The following is a 21299-nucleotide window of genomic DNA, read 5'->3' as shown; positions in this document are numbered from 1 at the left end:
TGACACATTTGCACAGGTATGTTTATTTTCCCTGTGTTTACAGTGCATCAATTGTAATTTTAAACCATTCAGAAAGCACGATTTCATACCAATTTTACATACTTTACATCACAGTTCAACAACGTTAACACAGTTGTATCTACTAAATCAAATGAACAAAATGGCCATGAACATTTACACTATTCTTCTGTAAACAAGTTTTTTTATAAACAACGATAAATGGAATTAACACAGACCACCATATGAAAGAGGGATAAGCTTTTCCTTAAATAAATCACTCTGTTTATAAATACTTCAATTCTCTCAATATACATTTACAGACATAGTCGATTAAAAGCTGGTTACCTACACTGTTCTTTAAAAAGAAAATGTCTAGAGATGGACCACAGTGTGTTCAATTCACCTAACATAAGAAGCAAGCATATGATTAGTAGAATGTTAAAAGTATTACTGTTACTTCAACCTCACTTCTGTTTGTTTACACCAACACTGAGAAGATTGTCATGTTAGGGAACTTTTACTTGAATTCCAGCAAATTACAATCGATCTTGTAGTACACATATGGGTAGTACTCCTGTTGGCTGAGGTTTAAACCTGGAATATCCATAGTTGCCTGCAAATAAAAGTTTTGAAACCAGTTATACTCTTACAATTCAGACTCCTTTTAAGAAGTAAATGAAATATTCATATGTTTTAGAAGCAAATAGGCCAGGTAAGACTTCAAGCTTAAATTTTCACGTTCAAGTGACTGTTTAAATAACAGATAAAGTTAGAACTTTGACAAATGACTAGCAGTATTTTTCACAATTAAGTGCAAAGTGCTTTTTCAAAATCTAAGTAGTTCTGTATCAATAATTCACATCCATTCCTATAGTAAACACATCATCACTACTACATCTCAACACGGTCAGTTACTGATAAGAATGTTATAGGGTGCTGAAAGATCCAGGAAGTTACATGAAGTTCAGCATCTTTAATTTTCACCTGAATTTTCTCACATCCTCTTTCCACAAAAAGGCCCGGAAATACATTACATTCCATATAAGAATCTTTTTTAATTCAACTAAACTCATGGTATCTTTAGTTAACCTTTAACTGTGAAAATCAATGCTTTTCAATACAAAGCAAATTAGTAGAATAAGCCTCCCAACAAACCAGTTTTAAACATGAAAATAAGACCTCTACAGATGGAAAGGCTGATTCCATCTTGACAATGATTCAGCCTTCTTCAGCAGAAGGCTACTATGCTAACTTGCAGTCTCTATCTTTCCAGAAGTAGTAGGAAAGAATGCAGTAAGAAGAAATCACATGTGACTTTTAAACCAGACAGCTCTTCAAATGTATTGATTGCAACTTTAAACCATCTGCCTTGCAAAAGTGTAAAATAGAAGCAGCATTTTTTTAAGGACACACAATTCTCCTTAACTGTGAGAAAATGAAGAATATGGAGACGTACAGCTTTTGAATGATGCCAATAGACTTTTTGCTTTGTTAAAACATACCAGTAGCAGTTAAAAAATACTTACATCAATGATAGCTGCTGCACTGCTGTCAAGATGTTTGTATAAGTCATACAGAACCTCCCTCAGCTTCTTCATTGTTTTCTTATTAGGCTGAAGCAGCATTGCCTGGAAGTTAACTGGCAAACCGTACCTGAGGAAGTCAAGTAGAAAACCATGGAAATGCTGAAATAACCCTTCTTTCATAATTCAAAGCAGAATTTTATTCTGAGAAAGAATCCTATTGCTGAAGAGGAAATTCTGCTCATTTCCACTTTTACAAAACCATTCTGTGTCCACAATTCATAAGGCATCAAAAAGTAGAAATTCAAGTTTAAAATAACAAAACAGAAGCCTAAATATTTGTAAAATAATTTAAAATCCTTGAGTATTTAGCATAATTCTCAATGCTACCTAAACTCTCAGACTAAATTTTGAACACCCCATCGGTTTACTTTGCTTACGACACTTGGTGGACAATGTAGTCTCTACTTAAAGTAATCCTCCTTTCTAGGAGTGTGGAAACAGCTGCCAACATTCCAATCAAGTTCAGCTTTCTTCTTTACTCAAGTTTTGTCTTCACAATAAGCCCATAGCAGCACGAATGCAAGTTAACATGATTTTTCTCCTCTGTTTTTCTCCTGTATGACAACTTATCAAAAAGGCTAAAAACACCTTTCCCTTTGCTGACCACAGCAAGAACGTCTTCAACTATAAAAAATAAAGGTCCTTCCTCTGCAGAACAATTACAGGTTTTCTTGACCAGTAACTACACTTGTGGATAGGTATGAAGAAAAAAAGCAGAGAAATTTTCTAGTTAGAATATTGAGTGGTTTAATACTGAAAAGTTTAGACTAAAAAAGTCTTAGAAAGGCATGTCTTGAAGAAAAAGCATACATTTCATGATGCCAAACTATGTTACTGAAAGCCCAAGTACTTTTTATTCTGAACTATTCAAGTTTCCAATTTAAATAGAAGATCTAGTCAGTTCTTGTTAGGAGCAGCTCATAAAGTAAGCTAAAAATCAGCAAGTATGTCTTCCTGCTACTTACAGAGTATCTGTAACTCCTAAAGCACTAGTGAAAAGACTATCCAAGGGGAAGAGACACAATTATCTACCTCAAATATTTTACAACTGGCAACAAGAGCTATTGCCACCAGCTAGTCTTACAGCCCTACTTTTTTCTTCCTCCTTGCCAGAAGAGCAGCACTCACATACCTCAGTTTGGTAAACCCAAGCTAGATGTAAATTCTTACCACATCCAGGAAGAAAATCACTCATTACCTTAAAACAGATTCAACAAAAACACGTAATGCTTTCACATGAATCCACGCAATGAAAGCTTCACTGAAATTCACTTTCAGCCACCGAACCAGAGGCCCCTGTGAAAGAGAAGAGAGAAAAAAATAATTAGGCTATTCAAACATCAGAAAAAGACTCAGCCCATTATGCATGTTTGAGCATCTACTCAATATCTGCACCACGATAATAAAGACAAGTTAAAGACAGTTCACTGCGGACATAATGACTCAAGAGTGTTTTGATATTAAGTAAAGAGAAATTTAATGAGACTTCCCATTGTCTCTTCAGTTCCCCATCTCAGTTGCCATGACCTAACTATATTAAAGATCATTTTAGTAGTATCTGATTATGTAATTCAAACACTTGCCCATTTTCAAACTCCAAACATTACCAGCTGCAATACCAGCCCTTGGTTCAATGCAGTGAGGAGCACTTGTGCTGCAGGAAATTCAATTATCACAGAGCAGATTAGCTGGGTGGCAGGCTGGCTACATCATGTCATCCTTACAATGCTTTCTCTGAATCACAGCTTCATGAAATTTTTATGTAGCAATAACAAGTCTTAGATGTCTCACACTTCTATAATGACCAGTTTATTAAGACTTACAAACTGTTTTTTCTTGTCAGTTGACAATCTATTCATTTCTTCTTTATCAGCTTTCATCTCTTCTTCATTGTACTGGAAGTCACGGACCATAAATCTGCATTTGGAAGTGAAAAAAATCAAAAGTGCCTATCTAGAGATCCTTCAAAGCATGAGAGACAGAACGCACACAAAATAAACCTTACTTATATTCTCTGGCTTTGTGCTTGAAGTCATCCACTGCCTTCCTGAACAAGGTGACATTACAAAGGTAACTGTCTTGGTCCTCAAAGAGTACACTACACAGAAAGAAAACAAACCAAGTGTCAGAATTAATCAGGTTCAAGTCAGCACAGATCAGTCACACAGTACCACAAGTTGTACTTTATTGCTACAAGGCAAGGACATAAATGTAGATAACTATACAGGATTTAGTTCCCAAATTAAGCACCTCATACAGAATGTAACTGACTGCTCTTAATTACTCCCTTCATAAATGATGGCAAATTACAGTTCATATTCAGAGACTTCATCACTCAAAAACACTTCTTATGATATTTGTTCAAATTAAAAATTATTTAACAAAAAAGGAACTGAAGCTGGTTTAGTACTGAAAAGTTGGGACTGCAAATTCATTAGAAATGTGTGCTTTAAAGAAAAATGAAATGGATTTGAAATAGAAAAGTACAGAAATTAAAAAGATTCAGGTTGGGAAAAGAAAATGTTTCTTAGGCTGTAAAGATGACCCCTAGATTTACTATTTTATAATTAAAAACAATATTGATTATTTTGAGGCTTTACCTTAAGAAAAAAAGCTTGAACAGATTAAGACTGTTCCTCAATGTCATACTGTCTTCAGCACAAGCACTATATAACAGTTTAACAAGTCACTTTTCCTTAAGCTAGCCCTAGGTCATGGTTTCCCAGTAATTAAATAAGAGCCATTAGCAGATCTTCTTCTAGGCTCAAGCTGATGCAACTCAAATGTGAAGCTATCCAGAGCAAGTTCAGGTTTTTTAACTGGCACAGAACTGGCAATATCAGATTTGCCTGATCAAAACCTCAGTCTGTCAGTTTAAATTAACCACAAACCAACGCTTTGTGCTACATGTGGACTTTACCTTCAACGTGGTTACCAGATTGCTAAAGTGGTTTAAAGCTCTTAGTCTTGCCCATCACAGCACCTAGCAGCAGCTTGATACCAGGAATGCAAAGAGACAAGCTATCTTTCTTTGTACACAACAAAACTATTTACTCTTCCAGTTCTCCATTCTTCAGAAGTTTTCAGAGTACATACAACTTGTTTCAAGTCCTCCAAATACAGACCTAAAGCTTACAGGCCAGCAGCCAGTATTTGCTGCTGATCTCCACCATGTCCCATCTTGGAGGTGAATACACCTGACCAGAATTAGATTAATCTTTCAATTGTCTTACTCTTCTCACATAATTTAAGTTTGATAGCTTTGTTAACCCTAGAGTTCATTTGAATCTTTCCTCAATTATCTGATTAGATTTGATCAGATAAAGCTATAAAGCTAGACATTTTGACAAATTTTTGACCAATCTTTAAAATTCAAAGTCACTCTAGACAAAGAACACTCCTAAAACACAGCACATGTAAATATGAGATTTAGCATTTAACAACTTACTTGCTCGAACGTGGTACAACCATCTCTGCTAGTGTTTCATACTGCTTAACCCAGTCATTATAATTTAACCTAGAGAATACACAGGTTATGGTTAGACTTTTAATCTGAGATTAATGGATCAAGATTTTTTTAAAAAGGTAAAAATATTTAATTATCACATCTTCCAGCTCAGGTGTAGGTTGTCAGAAATACTCAAGACACGCTCAGTTCTCCTCATGCTGTTTTTATAATTATTGACAAATAAACTATAGCAATAGCAAAAGTACATATTTTCAGTCTTCATGTCAGTTTACAAGTGCAACATTTTTAAATCAAAGAACTCTGAAACTTAACCATTCATCATTAAGTACAGATGGACCAAATGGAATTAACTGTCGAGGTTCCTCAGAAACTCCTCATACTTCATACATAACTCTGCTCTTTTGAGTTACTAATAGGAATACTTTTTCCACAATTATGAACAGGTTCCCTAGAGTCCTGCACTTGCTTGAAGGACTGGGAATTTTGGAAGCCCTGCCTTTCTGTAGTTGGTTGTGAAGAGGTTCTATCCTTTCGAAAGCAAAAACAACAAAGGAAAAGTAACAGCTGAGATGCACTAACCACCTGCTTTCTGCTAAAGACACTGCAAAACTGTGTTTCCTTCACCATAGTTTGACATGTGGCAGACTCTAATGGTTCCTGGGGTAAAGAGAGGCAGTGGGCTTTTTGTGAGTTAAAAGCTCTCTTTGCTCGCAGCCCCAAAAAGAGAGTCTAAGGGCCATTTTCTCATTTTACAAGGGTTTTTAGGGCATCTGTATCACCACTTTCCTTGGACAGGGGAAAAGATGGGGTTTCTGTTGTTTAAATATTTCAAATAAGAACAGCCTGTTACCCAGCAAGCCTTTGACATGACATAAACAGAGTTCCAATGGTAAAGACTTAGGTAAGTTAAAAAAAAAAAAAAATCAAGTGTTCAGGCAATCTAAAAATGTGCAGAGCAAAGCAGCAAAGAGTTCACTCACTAAGTGGTGAAAGTTGGCATAGTCCTAACCAGGATAATTTAATGATTAAGCCTTCTAATGTAAAACAAGTCATGTACTCAGCACTCATTTCCATAAGGATACCATCTGGAACATGGCTAGTCATAGCAAACACTGGATAACAGACATAAATCTAATATCCAGTTTCTTCAAGAAATTCATGAGCACTCAGCAGTCCTTATGATGAGTTTCTGTGAACAAGGGAACTCAGGCTCAGAGGCTCGCTTGTTTCTACTGAGCATCTTAACAGTTCTATTTGCTCATCCAGGAAAGCCCCAAGTAAATTCAGATGTCATTCTTACAGTATTATAAGGTTGTAAGATCTATTATTCGATTTATATTTCTTACTGTGTTCTGATCTTAGGATGAATAAACTTACTTTGGTACAATCACTAATAATGTGACCAAATATTCTGAATCAAGTACAAAGTCCTCTTTCTTTACAATATCAGCAAGGCTTCTGGTTAGCAAGCTTCCCCTGCAGAGAAACAAAGACAGCCAGAACAATTACACGTTTAAAAATTTAATTTGTCTGGTAAGTTTCCAGTGCTTGATAATACAGCATTCTCAAAAAGACATTTTACCTACACAATTGCTATTAGCAGAGCAAACAAAATGTCCTTACATGCATTTTATATCTCACTGTCCAAAGTCACTGAAATTTTTATCAGTAGCTCCACTGCTGTGCGTCATTTCCATATTGCAAATACGTCACATGCTTAAGTGGCCAACTTTTCTTTTTAGAAGTTATTTAAAACCACAAGAACCATTAAAACCATTAACTGCGGATTCTAGTATATGGAGCCTCAGAGTTATAACTAACCTAGAACAGATCTACATACAGAACATCAATAAAAACTTAAAGCAGTGTATTTCCTCCTAGTCATAAAAGACCAAGAATGTACATAGATTTAATGGTGTTCAGCTGACAAACTGCCATGGCTTAGCCCAGAATTTATGGCTCACTCCTAAAACAGCTTGTCACATACTGTCATTAGCATGACCCATGGTCCTGAATCAGCCATCAGGCTTGTGCCATTCACTGTAATGGCAGGGTTCAGGTAAATTAATCAACCACATTTGCACAGAAGAACTACTGTACTGCAACTGTACTTCAGATAATCATCATATGTACGTGACAAGACAACAGGCAGTCCTTGTTTAATTTATTATCTGCATGTACACAACAGCTGTCTCTGCTGGTAAATTCTGAGGGAAGAAAACCAGTTAAGTTGGAGTGAAGGAAAGACTTTCTTGTTTAGACAAGACACATAAGTAGCAGCGTTACACACCACTAACAGCAAGCTCCTCTCAAACATTCCAGCAATTTATGCTATTCGTACATGCTTTTGTGATTTCTTAATTGCTTTTCAGTCACAAGTCAGTTAACACCAACCAGCCAGCTGGTAATAAATGTTCTTTTATGACACCTGCTCTTCAAGATTGATAAACACTTCAAAAATATATTAAGCTTAGAGCCTGTATCACTCCACATTTTATTAAGTTTCTGTGCTTAGATAACATTCCCACACAACATTAGCAAAAAAACAATACAACTCACGCATTCTTTCTTTCCAAATTCTGAAGATTCCCTTTCAGATTATTGTATGCCGAGGCTCTTGCTTTTAGATCATTGTCAATCTGGTTTACTCCCTTAAAAATGAAAAGAAAAGGAACTGTGTCTAAAGAACTAGAATAGAACTTATGTTCACCTTGCAATTGCTGCTCAAGTAAATCTTGGAGGATGGATTTGAGAAGGATGGCTTAATTAGCATGATTACCAAAAATGATTCATTCCTAGCTAGATAACTTGGCAGTAAGTGGAAGAATACAAAACAAATGAAGCACTTTAGTACATCTTAAACACCCAGCTGTACTCGTATTGGCGTGTACCCTTTACAAGGAAGTGTTTTAAAATCAACACACTCAGTAACAGCTGGGTAACTGAAAGAACGTGGCACAGTGTTGGTCTGGCTTTAAAATGCTGCCCACTGCCTCCTTCACTGCCTCCTCACTGTAGTATGGAGGTACAAGCACATAAAAGCTCCCAGGCACAAGTTCCTTAACACAGTTAAGGAACTCTCCCTTTATTTCTACTTAGACCACTGACAAAACATTTTGTTTCCATAAAACACTTCAGCTTGGAGATCCAGATATGATTTTGTTTCCACAAAATAAATCTCTCTTAAAAGCAAGGTCACTTAATTAACAGTGACCTTGTTTATGGTAACACCTAAATTGGCTTGACTAGCAGGAAGTCACCAAATGCCTGAACATTCTGTTTGTTTTGTGTGGCAACATATTAACAGCTTCCACCTTTACAGATACAGCAATGCTTCAGACAAAATACTCTGAAAATGGCAAAATTAAAGAGGAGTACTTAAGGCTATTTAAATCCTTTGACTGATACAACCTTTAGCAAAGAATGCAGAACATTTCAGCAGGTGTCACCCAAGGCATATACCTTCATGAAAACTTTTTTATACTACAAAAAGTAAAAAGAAAGGTGTTTGTGTTACATCTAGAAGACAGCATTAAGGGGAAAATTAATCAGAAGATATTAAGCTAGTACCTTTGTGCATTTCAGCTTTTTCTCAGACTGATAACCTTCCCCTCTGCCTTTTCCAAGGATCAACACTTTCAATAACAGTCTAACTATGCATTACTTAATGACAAAACCCAAACACCATTGATACCAAACACTGCCTTTACAAACCTATTCACCATTTCCTAATTGACAATACTCTAACTGCTCTCATTTGTAGAGTCAGTAGTCTTTTGAAAGATGACTGCTTAGACCAAAACCTGTTACTGCTACACTGACTGAAGTTTACTGTACAAAACCACCAGCTTTGCTTCCTATTGAATGTTAGGGAATACAGAACCACAAACTCCAATGTTACAATGGAGCTCTTGAAAATAAATTTTTGTAAAATTACCAGATGAAGCAACAATACAAACTTCCTTTTGGGAGTTGAATTCGTGAGTAACTCACAAAGGTCATTGCAAAAGGAGGCAGACTCACAGTATTGCTAAAGAAAGTGCCAATCTAACATAGTGAGCCTATTTCTACACAAAGCAATCCCAGATATTTAATCCACTTATGCAGTCATTGGCAATACATGAGTGTCTTCTTGTAGCCATAGAACTGAGCTGTTGTACTTCAGTGGATGCCTGGCTTGCTGAAAAGGTTGGACTAGGGCAGTAAAAATATTGTCGTTGTCTCCTTGCATAAGTCTGATGACTAATTTCAAATTCAAAGAATGACTTAAGTGACAGTGCTCATATAGCACAGATGCCAACTCCAAAGTCTTCTATATTGACACTGGGGTTCACAGAACTTCTGAAAGTTAAAAGCTGAAAAACCTTGATGGATAGTTTCAGTAGATTTCATTTCATTTTAAATGTTTCTAACACTGCTGTAATTTCTTCTCAACTGACAAACTCCCCACTGCAACTGCCATTACTCATTTTGACAGACATCACAATCTGCTGCCTGAGTGAGGGAAGATGATATAAAACCATACAGGAAAAGTAGTAATTCATGATTTGACAAGCTTTCCAAATTATTTAACATCAACATGTCAAAAGGCTTCACAGATTTTAATTAATGTAGCTCTAACAATTTTCCTATATCTTCACTTTGGCATGTGATTAACATGAAGATTTTATCTTTGCCAGGACTCTTTCTGCCTTGGGTCAAAACTGCTTCAAGTCTGGTGATATGATCTCCTAGGGGTCATTTCTACAAGAACATAAAGCATCCTCAGTCATCTTCCTTCTCTTCCCTACTTTAGAGACACACATCTATGGCTCACAGTTGAAAATATTTTATAAACTATTTGAAATCAGATTTATGACATAGGTGTCCTGAAGCTGTCCCTATAGAATACAAGTACAGCTAAACATGAAGAGAAATGGAAACCCTCAACGGGATGTCTCAGGCTGAACTCCAGCAGACCTGTTTCTCTGCATTTACTATCCAACCTAATAGTTCAGTGAGGACTCTGAAGTAGATAAGGAATATAAGACAGTTAAGTTCAGATTCTAGAGTACAACTTTGCTGAAGCAGATTATTTATCTAGCAAACTTCAGGACATAGAATAACATACACTAAATCCTTGATAATTTTCAATGAAGGGCATAGCTCTTCATGTCCTTTGTTTCTTTTTCAACATATTTAATTACTGCAAAAACAAGTGCTATACTATAACAGCAGTAAAAAGTTCAGTGCTTCACTTGGATACCTTCTTCTGAAGAAGCAACTATTATGTACTAGTGACAGATATTATTATTTTATATCTGTGAGATATTTTTAATGTGCAAATCTTCAGAGCAGTAAGACAGCCAGTGATCCTTCAACAAAAGGCCACACTGCAGATGTTTTCCAGGAATACTTATTAAATGTAATTTGTGAAATAAATTCAAGATACAGTGATAGTCCCAAAGAAAATATTAAAAATGAAAGTACTAATTGCCTTCTCAGTCAGCCTTGTAGCATATATTGAGATTTTGTAATATCTGCAAAAAAATAATGTAATAGTTTCAGGAGTCTGCAGTTATAGCAAAGCACAAGTCTGCCAGCACTTACCCCCATCCCAACCCCATTACAGTCCCTACATATCCATCACCAAAGACTATCCCTGTAAGTACCCAGAACAGCCGCTTCTTTTTTCCAAGTTATGTATTTCCAGTTAGTGACACAGGCAGTTCCAAGAGCCAGACTGCAGATTACAGAAAACACGGAAGGGAAATAAAAAAACCTGAAGAGGCTGGGAAGATCTTAAAGCAAGGGTTGCTTACAGAGAACTCTCTCACTGTCTGAATCAGTCACTGCTGAGGACCCTGTCTAGGCTCACAAGCAAGTACAAAGCAAATGAAATCCTCCGTGTATGAAACACTTTGCCAAAGTAAAGATGAGGGAATGCATGACAACTCTCAAATGACTTTCTTTACATCTAACAATGAAGGCTTATTTCTCCCCTCACAACTGAGCGTCATGGCTTCCAGAATGTAAATAAGTTCCCTGGTTCACTGCTAACAGCCCACAAGGTTTGAGAACATCAGACAAACAATATGCTAGTACAGCAAAACTTAAATGTAAACATCGTTTGCTGGCTATTTATTTGTTAACTCAGTGATCCTAGGAAACAAAAATCAGCACAGCATGATGGCCTACAGGGAGCACTCTCCAAATCCTATCCACATCCTAATGTACTTCTTTGGTTACTAACTGCTACAAAGTTCACTACTATTGTTACCTGACTAAGACAAATAGCTTTAAGAACAAGTTTTGTGCACAAATATCTCACGTTCAAATAGGGAAGTTTTATAAAACAAATTACCTTACCTTTGCAATAATTTCTGAAATATTCTTCAAGGATTGCTTGATTGGGTATTTGGCCATATCCCACTGGAACCTTGTTATATAGGTGACCAAGTCAACTAAAATTTTAAAGAACTTTGTTAAGATAGACAATAAAAAGACTACTGTATTATATTCCATGTAGAACTGATGTAACAGAACAGAACCATAACAGACTGGACCTTCCGATGTGTGGACCCTATTGCTTAAGAAATTTGAAAATAAACAAGTGCTAAGTTATCCATGACCTCTGCCTTCAGATATTGGTTTATCCACCTCTGTAGACCCTAAATGATATTTACTACCAAGTCAAGGATGGCTGGAGAACTACAGATAAGAGCAACTATTTCTTGCTCTGTGTGAAAAATGGGTGGGAGAAGGGACGGTTATGATGGCAAAAAAGGCAGCAATGACCATGTGGCTCACCAGAAGTGACAGTTTGTAAAGCTATCTATGAAAGACACTACTCCAAGCCCTTATCCACTTACATTAGCCTCTCTTGCACCAATACAAGCTGTGTTAAATTCTATTAAATGGCTTTGAAAATAAAATATTGATTCAGAGAAAAGTGCAGCTCTTTACTGAAATAAAGTACACACTGGCATCCCCAAGTCCTTCTCAGCAGGGCTGCTCTCAATCCTTTCATCCCCACCTGCATTGACACTGAGGGTTGCCCTGACCCAGGTGCAGCCCCTTGTACTTGGCTTCCTTGTACCTCAGTAAGTTTCAGGATCATTACCTTCCTTTCTACAGTCTTAGGAGACATTAGGATATCATGGTTAACACTTTACCTCCATTAGCCAGAAGATTCTCCTGAACTTTGTCTTTACTGTCTTCTAGAACATCAGCCATATACTGGGCCACCTTCTTTACAACACTGAAAAATGAAAGATAAAGATATGTTTTTAAAAAACCCCAAAACCCCAAACCTGCTATTTGAGAAATACCATTCATAAAACTGATATTAAATTGCCTGAGACTGGATCAAAAATGACTGGATCAAACAAGGATGATGATTGCTCTACATTCAAGCTTTCTGAGAGCACAAGCTGCACTCAGTATCTGAAGGAGACCAACTTCCCAGAAGTATTCCACAACTTTATTTAAAATCTTCTCTAGTGTTGCTAGTCATCAGTTCTCAACAAGGTGAGGCTAGGTCCCTCATATTGGTGTTGAGTTCAAGTGTAATGTCACTATATACGGCAAAACTTTTTTTGAAGTCTGTTCTACTTCCAAAATTCTAACTCCTTTCTAGAAATACATAGTGAGGTAGAAATCACCACTAATCCAAACCAAACACAAGGCAACCCTGACAATGCAATCTGACACTCAAGACCTGCCTTCCTAACTAGAAAAGACACGTATAATATTATTCAAACGTGCCAGGCCAAATAGTTTCCTTTTCTATTTAAAAGCATCTACTTAAGATTTCTCTCCTTGAAACAGAAGATGGCTCCATAAATTCTGGTTATGTGAAATTTTGCTACTTTTGCTCAAAATCACTCTCAAAAGGCCATTAGTTTCTTCAAAATTAATAGGTTTTGCATTTTAATATTAATACTGTTTAAGCATTTCTATGGATTAGGAAATTACATGGTTACTTTTTCAAAGTGTGTAAACAGTACTCCTGCTAAAAGAACAAGCTTTTACTTCATTTCATCACTACTTCCTGCAGCTGTCAGGCCCAATTGTTAACAATTCTCCAGGACCCAGCAGCACACAGCACTACTATAGGGAGAACCATCCGTCCTCAATGCATAACGTCCCACTATTCCATAAGAAGTTCAGATTGTTTTTCTTTTTTTCAAGAACAGATACTGTGAAAACCAGCATCTTGGCATTCTTAAATCTTAGCTTGCTGACTGCCTCCAGAGGATCACCGTGATACAAAAAATGGTGAAAATAACCTGTGCGTTATCAGGACTCAGCAAACCATCACATCATTATTCTAATACTTTGCACCCTAGTAAAAATAAACTGTTACCTCTCCACAAACGCATCCAGTTTAGCCAGCTCATCTGACAAACCAACCAAAACATCCAGTGTGCCAACCTAGAAGCAAAGATCGAAATGCATAAGCAGATGTATATAAACATAGATAGAACCAACTAACAGTAAAAGCTACATCTCCCCAACACATAGCTCTGCAGAACTACATAAAATGCTGGACTCTAAGATCTCAGACATCTTGATTTACCAAAGTCACACTGTGTTTCATTTGTTAAAGACACCCCCCATCAAAGCACCACAGGATCAGATCTAACTCACTAGTTTGGTGCTCAGTTTCAGTTCTGCAATCCAGCCATCCAAAACATGTTAAAACAATGTCTATACTATGAATTGGCTGTATTTTTCACAAGGCAATTGTTTCAGCATTTAATTTACTACTTTAGATGAAATGCGAAATTTCACTGATCAGGAATCTCAGCACTTGAGGCAATCTGGACATTGAAAACTTTGACAATACAAGAGTACTGCAGCAATCAGACCAACAAGAGTCTGGACTTTTTGCATCTTGGATAATAGAATATCCAGCAGAGCAGCTGTCTGATCAACTCCTGCATTTTAATTTGAGCCTTTTCACAGTACCTCAGACAGAAAAGGAGCAGACAATTCAGATGAATTTTATAATTTAAATAATTTTAAAAAAAGGCGAAACAAAACAGTCAAAGGAAACTCTCAATAATCAGATCACAAGTTCCCATTTTTCTTCTCCAAGTAACCGCTACCACTATGAGATCAAGACTACCATCCTTGGAAAAACTGCTTTAGTAGCTGAAAGAACACAGGTTGCTGAATCTTGAAAACTTACAGAATGAACAACTAACTCAGAAGTTCAGAAAAAAAGGTAACTGTTGTCTGAATTATTTCTTAGATCCACACACAAACATCAAGAGAAGTCAGCTGTTCTCTCTAAAATGTCTGCAAGTTTTAATCTAGAGAAACAAAGATGATGCAAAACAAACACACTTCTTAGGACATGACACAGGGTTTACATACCTTCAAGTCCGGAATATTGAACTTTGAATTAGTAGAAAGATTGTTATGTTTTGTAGTTGCTGCATGTAGCTTCTCCCATGTCTGTTGACAGGTTTTTTCCCCAGGAGCAGAAATCAGCCAAAACTCAGTCATTTTTGTGCCTTTATCTTGATGTTTGTTGATTCTGAAGATAAAGGCAAGATGCTAGCAGAAGGGAAGCAACGGAAAGAAGAAAAAACATCTGCCATTAGTACAGCAGTCAAAGCTTTGCCTGAAGAAAAACATCTCATTACACATTACTAAAGTGCAGTTCCAGTCACTGCAACAGATTTTACCAGGAGTATCATGTGGTTTCAAACTCATTTTTTCCTATCTTCCAAGTCACATTTACACAGCTGGAAAATCTTTTTAAACTGCCCATCCTGTATGTTAAAGTGGGCTGAGTTTGCAACATTAGCACCTTTCAACTGTAATTTCACAGAAAGACAACAAGCAAACAATCTAACTGAAAATAAATCAAATAAAACAGGACCCAAATTATATTTTCATAGCTATATACGTTTTCCAGCGTCTGTACAAAAAACAACTTTTTCTAAGCACATCAGAGAAAAAATAAGAAAAACCGAACAAATTTCAACTCTGACTTATCTTTTCCAAACATCTTTCAGATTAGGACAGTGTTTTAAAGTAAGTAAATGCTGGAAATTATTTAAATGCAATAAAATCTAGTTTATTCTTTTAAGTAAAGAAGGTTCTCCCGGTGGCTAAAAATTTCAACAAAAAGGAGGACACTTTCTAGTCTTGATATCTCTGTTATCACTGAAGACCATCAATAATATTACACACACTGGCATTAGTCAAGAAAGTGTGGGTACTAAATACAAATGATGTTGGTTTACTTTGCAGTCAAGCTCAGGAAGTTAAGAGTATAGATGTTCTTTTGTCACTAAGAAGCAGAAGCAGCTGACTGAGAGTTACTGGATTTTTTTAATAAGGGAGTGAAGAACGAAATCAAAGAGTACCTTGACAGAATCTAAATGTCAAATTTTGATATCTGCAATGTCTTCTGTAGCAGCTTTGAATGAATAGAGACTAACCTACATTTCATGAGCATAGACTACAGCACTCAATTTTTTGAGGGAGAACAAATCAAAAGTTGTGTTTGCTAGAACTAGTATGTGGTAGCAAACTTTGCCCAAAACAACATGCCTAGGTCCTTCATCTGTGTATTCATTCTAGGGGCAGCAAGTTATCAAGGGTGGTGAAATTCCAGGTGAGCTAAAAATAGGCCTGATTGCTGATTCTTTTGCTCAGCTACTCAGAAAGCCTAAAGCTGAAGTTTACCAGCTGTTAAATTATTATCATGAAGCACAGCCTGGCATAGCAGCCATCCCCCTTGGACTTAAGGGGTCCTGTTTACAGCAGGAGATGATGACACCCAGTTACTGAGGCCCTTGATACCATGCACTCTGTGATGTCTGACACTGCACCACCAAGCACAGCACAGCAGTGCTACAAACCCAAACGCAGATGATGCCAAGGCAGGTAGAGGTAATCCAGAAATCAGAATATTTACAAGACCAGACACACAACATCAGTCATCACTATGCTACAGGGCTTCTTTGTTTAGCACCAACTGGATTATCTCACATAACAGGTCTCTGCAGGAGGTCTACTAATTATCAATGATTTGGAACAAAATGAAATTTCCTCTTATTCAGACTGCTATGATGCATTACCTTCCTTAATACATGCCAGACTTGGTGCATATGAGAGGTTTTCCTACACTTCACTGAACTCTGGCCCCATAAAAGGCACAGCCAAGTTTACAGTAAACTTCACCTACTCTGGGAGAAACCACTACAGCTCATCTACCACTACATACACACTCAGAGTGTAAAAGCTTTAAATTGTTTTTGTCTGGATTTGACTAGACTAGGACTAGAAAAAGCTGTAGAATAAATGTTGGATAAACAAACTAGGTGGTGGCAGCAGCAATTCGCAAATATCAAAGACAGAAGAGCCATAACACAGAAATCCAGAATCCTACTCAGTAAGACACACGGAACATTGCACTCTCATATTTTCCACAAACATCAGTACTCTATAAAGAATATTTATAAAGTTTCCAGAAGTGGCACAGGTGGAACAGTTGCAGCTCCCAGGAATCATTAAGTCACTGGACTTCTCTTCCCTTTCTCCCTCACCATTTTTTGTCTGTGTGGTTGGTTTTTCTGAAGCTCTGTTCCATTTCTAATACCCATGGGAAAGAAGATGATTTCCCATTCCAGGTAAAATGGAGGTATTATCAAATGCACACAAGGGAAGAAGAAGCTTGGTAGAAGAGTTTTAAGTGTTTTACATGAGGGGGCTTGAAATCAAAACAATGGAGAATACCAAACAAGAAGTGAAGAAAGGAGAAGTGCTATAGAATGGTTAGAAAAACAGATACAAATGCTGGTCAGACAAAAAATACATACAGACCCACTAAATGAAAGCCAAGCAATTTAAAGAAAAGAACCACAGGATAAAGCAGGAAATACCAAGTGTTCAAAATAAAACCCAGAATAAGCAATAAGAATATGTAACTGTTGTTCACACCATGTACCTCTACGACCAGCACTTTTTTGTAATGTACACTACTTCAACCCTATGTTATTAGGAAAATGGATTTCCACAGAAAAAACCTTGCATGCAGTATACTATAATCTAAATAAAACCTATGAACAACTGTTTTCAGTGCTGTACCTGGAAAAATATACAGTGATGTCAAAACAAAATCTCAACTACGGCATTGCATTTTTCAGAAAAAAAAGAGGGCAAGGGGCAGGGGACAATTGCTTCTCTTTAGCTCAGTAGTAAAGCTCAATTTACTAATGTGACTTGGCACTAAGTCCCCAGGGTGTCACTTCTTCAAGCTCGCTTTCAGAAATCACTTCTGGCGCTTGGCCTCCACGTTTCATAAACAGAAGCGGCCACAACGAGGAAGCCGGGGAGATTGCGCCACGGGGAGTCCCCACGCTCGTGCGGAGGCGATCTGGGGCTGGCACCAGGAGCGGGGGGCGCTGCCCTCGCTCCCCACGGAGCCGATGACCTGGATCACAGGGATTATTAGATGCCAGTTCCCACAGCCCGGCAGCCGCCGGCTCGGGCTCCGCAGGCCGCGCTGTCACTTCGCCCTCCCCGAGGTAAACACCCCCCGCGGCGGCAGAGCGGTGGCCTGGCGGCCCTGAGGCCCAGCAGAGCCCTGGGAGCCGCGGTACCGCCGGGCCCGGCCGGAGCTGCCCTTCATGCCAGGCCCTGCGCGGCTCGGCGCCGGGGGAGGCCGGGGCGCTGCGGTAGCCGCTCGGGGTAGCCCAGACACCTACCTACCTACCTACCTACCTACCTACCTACCTACCTGTCTGTCTGTCTGCCTGCCTGCCTGCCTGCCTGCCTGCCTGCCTGTCTGTCTGTCTGTCTGTCTCTCCCTCCTTCCCGTCCCTTGCCCCCTCCCCGGCCCCGGCGTTACCGTCACTGCTCCATCCCCGGCGCCTCCGCCCGCTCACCCGCCGCCGGGTCACGTGACCCGCGGTCAGCTGACGCCGCCGCAGCGCTGGGCTCGAGGGGCGGGAGCAGGCGCTGTGACGCCGCGGCGCAGTGCCTGACGGGTCCGGTGAGGCGCGGGTTCGAGGCTCGCCCTGGTGTCCTCCTGTGCTCTCCGCAGTCGGGGCTCGCCTGGGCACCTCGGGACACCGATGGCCTCAGGGCCCGGGCACTTCTGATTAATCTGGGCTTGATTAGGGAATTAGTGTGAAAGCCCACATGTGGCTCAGGGCGGCCCCGTGTCAAGAAGGCTTTGTATGATTCTGCCCTTAGGGCAGAGAAGGATGGACGGGTTTGAAAGCGTGTGTATTTGTTCTTGCTGCCGCCAGTAGATTTTCCTGAGATCACAGAATTACAGAGTCAAGGAAACATTTAGATTGGAAAAAACCTCTAGGGTCATCGAGTCCAACCAGTGTTGAACACCACCGTGTACATCAGTGCTCGGCACTGAGTGCCACATCCGGTCTTTCCTTAAGCACCTCTGGGGACGGTGACTCCACCACCTCCTTGGGCATAGGCAATCCATTCTGCTGTTCAGTCACCGTCCCAGTGAAGAAATTCCTACTAATGTCCAACCGAAACCTCCCCCAGCACAGTTTGAGGCCATGTCCTCTTGATCTACTGCCTATTACCCGGGAGAGAGCCTGACCCCCACCTGGCTACAATTCCTTTCAGGGAGTTGTAGAGAGCGAAAAGGTCACTTCTGAGGCTCTTTTTCTCCAGGCTAAACACCCCCAGCTCTCTCAGCTGCTCCTCACAGGACTTGTGCTCCAGACCCTTCACCAGCTCCGTTGTCCTCCTCTGGGCACGCTCCAGCACCTCAATGTCCTTCCTGAACTGAGGAGCCCAGAACTGGACACAGCACTCGAGGTGTGGCCTCACCAGTGCCCAGTACAGGGGAGAAGATCAGCTCTTGGAAAACACCTAGTGTTGGAAAACAGAGCAGTACTTCAGGGATCACAACTCTGGGAATGTGTGCTGAAATGCTTTACTGCTGTCAGTCTGCAGTGAAGGGCTTGGGAAAAGGGAAGGCTTGCATGCAGGTCAAGTGGGAAAACACAGAGTTGGGAAGAAACTGTTGCTGTTTTATTTTGGCACCAAACCCCATTTGTCTTAGCTCAGAGTAGAAATGCTGAGTGAAAAAGAGCAGGTTGTAAATTGCTCTGTTGCTAGCTAAGTTGTGTGATACTGCCTGTCATCTTAATTCACAACATTATCCAAAAAAAGCAGAACACAAAAGGCAAACTATTTTGGTTTGCTGGTTTTAGGGAACCAAATGGTTTGTTCCTATTTTTCTTAGGTTGTTGTTTTGTTTTTTTCTATTTCCAAATAGGCAAGAGTTGGAGCCCTTCTATAGCTGTGGATGGCTTGTGGGGAACTGCAGCAGAGAAAAGGCACAAATGTGATCAGAGATATCAGAGAGGTGACTTCACACAGGTCCAACCCAGCAGAGAATGGAGCTTTATGTCTCTGGGAGCAACTTCAGGCCTCTAGTCCAGTGCTCTTACCCCCTTTAACTCTCAGTGCTCCAAACTCTGCTTGGTCAAGTTCAAAGTGTGAATGTTGTTAAACAAGCCCTGATGTGACAGATCAGTCTTCCTTCAGCCATTTAAGTTGTCCTTCAACCACTAGAGGCTGCTGAAAATGTTCCCATTGCCAAGCTGCCCACAGCCATTTATAGTGCTCTTACATGCTCCTACTGCTAAAATTTTCTTAGGGAGGCTTTTCTCATATCAGTATAAAAAGACTTACCCGAAACTAACATGGTAAAACAGAAACTTGCCTACCTTAAATGTGGGCAAACTTATTTTTAAATCCCAAATTAACAATTGTAGCAAGAATAATTTCTTAATGGATAAATTATTAAGTATTTTCAATGAAAAATCTTACAAAATTTCACAATAGGCACATTTTCTCATTATTATTGCAAGCCATTTCCTCAAAATGTGGCAATATATGCCACGTGCAAACACCGACCAGCAAATGCAAGACATTATCTGTGTTATTTTTGGAACAAGATAAGATTTTTTTGAGTGATCCACAGCTCCAGGCTATCAGACGGAAACTTGGCATCAACCTCTATAAATAAACAGAGTGGTTAGTAAATGGTACTCTAAAAGCAGTACTTAAGAGACGAACAGCAAGCATTTCTAACCTGCAAAATGACAACGTGCTTGTAAAACTGCAGGAGGGGATTCTGACAACAAGAACCTATGATCTGCTACTCAAAGCCCACTGCCTATTATGGTTGGTTTTATATTTGCCGTTTGGTTAACTGATATCAATGAGGTACAGAGCAAGCCTGTAGGCAATCTATCACTCTTCACTAGAAAACAACAACAAAAAAAGGAAAATATTAGCAAAAATCAAACAACCCGGATATTAGCACCCTTGGAATAAATGCACAGTAACAGTGAGCTGCAACACAGTCTTTAAGTGAGCTATTGGTGAGAAACCAAAGCCACATGTGCAATCATTATAAATGCTGTTAGGGAGAAATCAGTAATTAGTAGCATTTAAAACCACAGCTGCTACAATAGGAGTGGATAGATGGTAGATTAAACAGATATGTTCACTAATATTTTTATAATAATACTTCCCTGTACCATTGCTCCATCTTGCCTGACAGGGGTATTTTTATGAAGACTCTGAAGCCTGGAAAAAAATAGTACATACTTCTTTTTTATATGTCTTGAGAAATCTATTTGTTGAAATTTCATTCAGGGAGGAAGGAACTGTGATGTGTCTTTACGACCTCAATTATTTTCTGTTGTAATTTTTGAAAAATAATTATCTCTTTAAATCACTGCATAGAAGTCTCATTCTATAATAAAAATATATGTCAAAAATTACTTTGGGTCAGATCTCTGTATAGGCCTGTATTCAATTTTGAATATCTGAATGACTCCTTATTGTTGAATACTCTTATTATGCACAGGCTAAACACAGTTCGACTTGAGTGTGCACTGGGCTGCACACAGGTAATTGAGGTAAAACTACTTAGGACTGAGAAAGCTTACCTAGGAGTTAGCAAGAAGTGACGTGGCAGGGTTGCCCTTAGAAATGATCTTTTACCACCTGCATGAAGTGGTTGCTCTTTTAGATCTGGAGAGTGAAAACTAGAATACATGAGATAGGTTATGGAAGCAGCTGCTGCTGTTTGAAAATCCTGGTGATGAAAGTAACCCTACCCAGGGTTAGGAGGGTCCCACAGGATTTATATGACCCCAGGCATGTGTGCTGCACCAGGCAGCAATGGGAAGTCCCCAGTGAGGGAATCCATGCTGGCTGTGCAGGAGCCTCAGCTAAAAAGGCCA

At 39.1% G+C, this 21299-nt stretch overlaps 1 protein-coding gene across 2 annotated transcripts in view; it reads right to left on the bottom strand.

Annotated features, from left to right (window-relative positions):
* The window catches only part of ATP6V1C1 (ATPase H+ transporting V1 subunit C1), a 33684-nt gene continuing 12385 nt past the window's right edge, over nt 1–21299 (bottom strand). Inside the window, exons 1-13 of one of the 2 annotated variants that reach the window (XM_069005278.1) lie at nt 17909–18003; nt 14419–14601; nt 13403–13470; nt 12210–12295; nt 11404–11498; nt 7615–7706; nt 6433–6531; nt 5035–5103; nt 3592–3684; nt 3410–3503; nt 2785–2882; nt 1527–1653; nt 1–613 (exon numbers count right to left, since the gene is read on the bottom strand). In XM_069005278.1, the coding sequence (XP_068861379.1) occupies nt 518–613; nt 1527–1653; nt 2785–2882; nt 3410–3503; nt 3592–3684; nt 5035–5103; nt 6433–6531; nt 7615–7706; nt 11404–11498; nt 12210–12295; nt 13403–13470; nt 14419–14550 (1149 nt within the window). In that variant the 5' untranslated portion in view covers nt 14551–14601; nt 17909–18003 and the 3' untranslated portion in view covers nt 1–517. Of the gene's footprint in view, nt 614–1526; nt 1654–2784; nt 2883–3409; nt 3504–3591; nt 3685–5034; nt 5104–6432; nt 6532–7614; nt 7707–11403; nt 11499–12209; nt 12296–13402; nt 13471–14418; nt 14602–17908; nt 18004–21299 lie in introns of those variants that run through there. The other variant, XM_069005279.1, reaches the window with a different exon arrangement.

The sequence above is a fragment of the Aphelocoma coerulescens genome, chromosome 2 (assembly GCF_041296385.1).
Source record: "Aphelocoma coerulescens isolate FSJ_1873_10779 chromosome 2, UR_Acoe_1.0, whole genome shotgun sequence".
NCBI classification, from domain to species: domain Eukaryota; kingdom Metazoa; phylum Chordata; class Aves; order Passeriformes; family Corvidae; genus Aphelocoma; species Aphelocoma coerulescens.
Note: the sequence above shows the minus strand (reverse complement) of the source record. Positions and strands in the feature narration are given on the sequence as shown.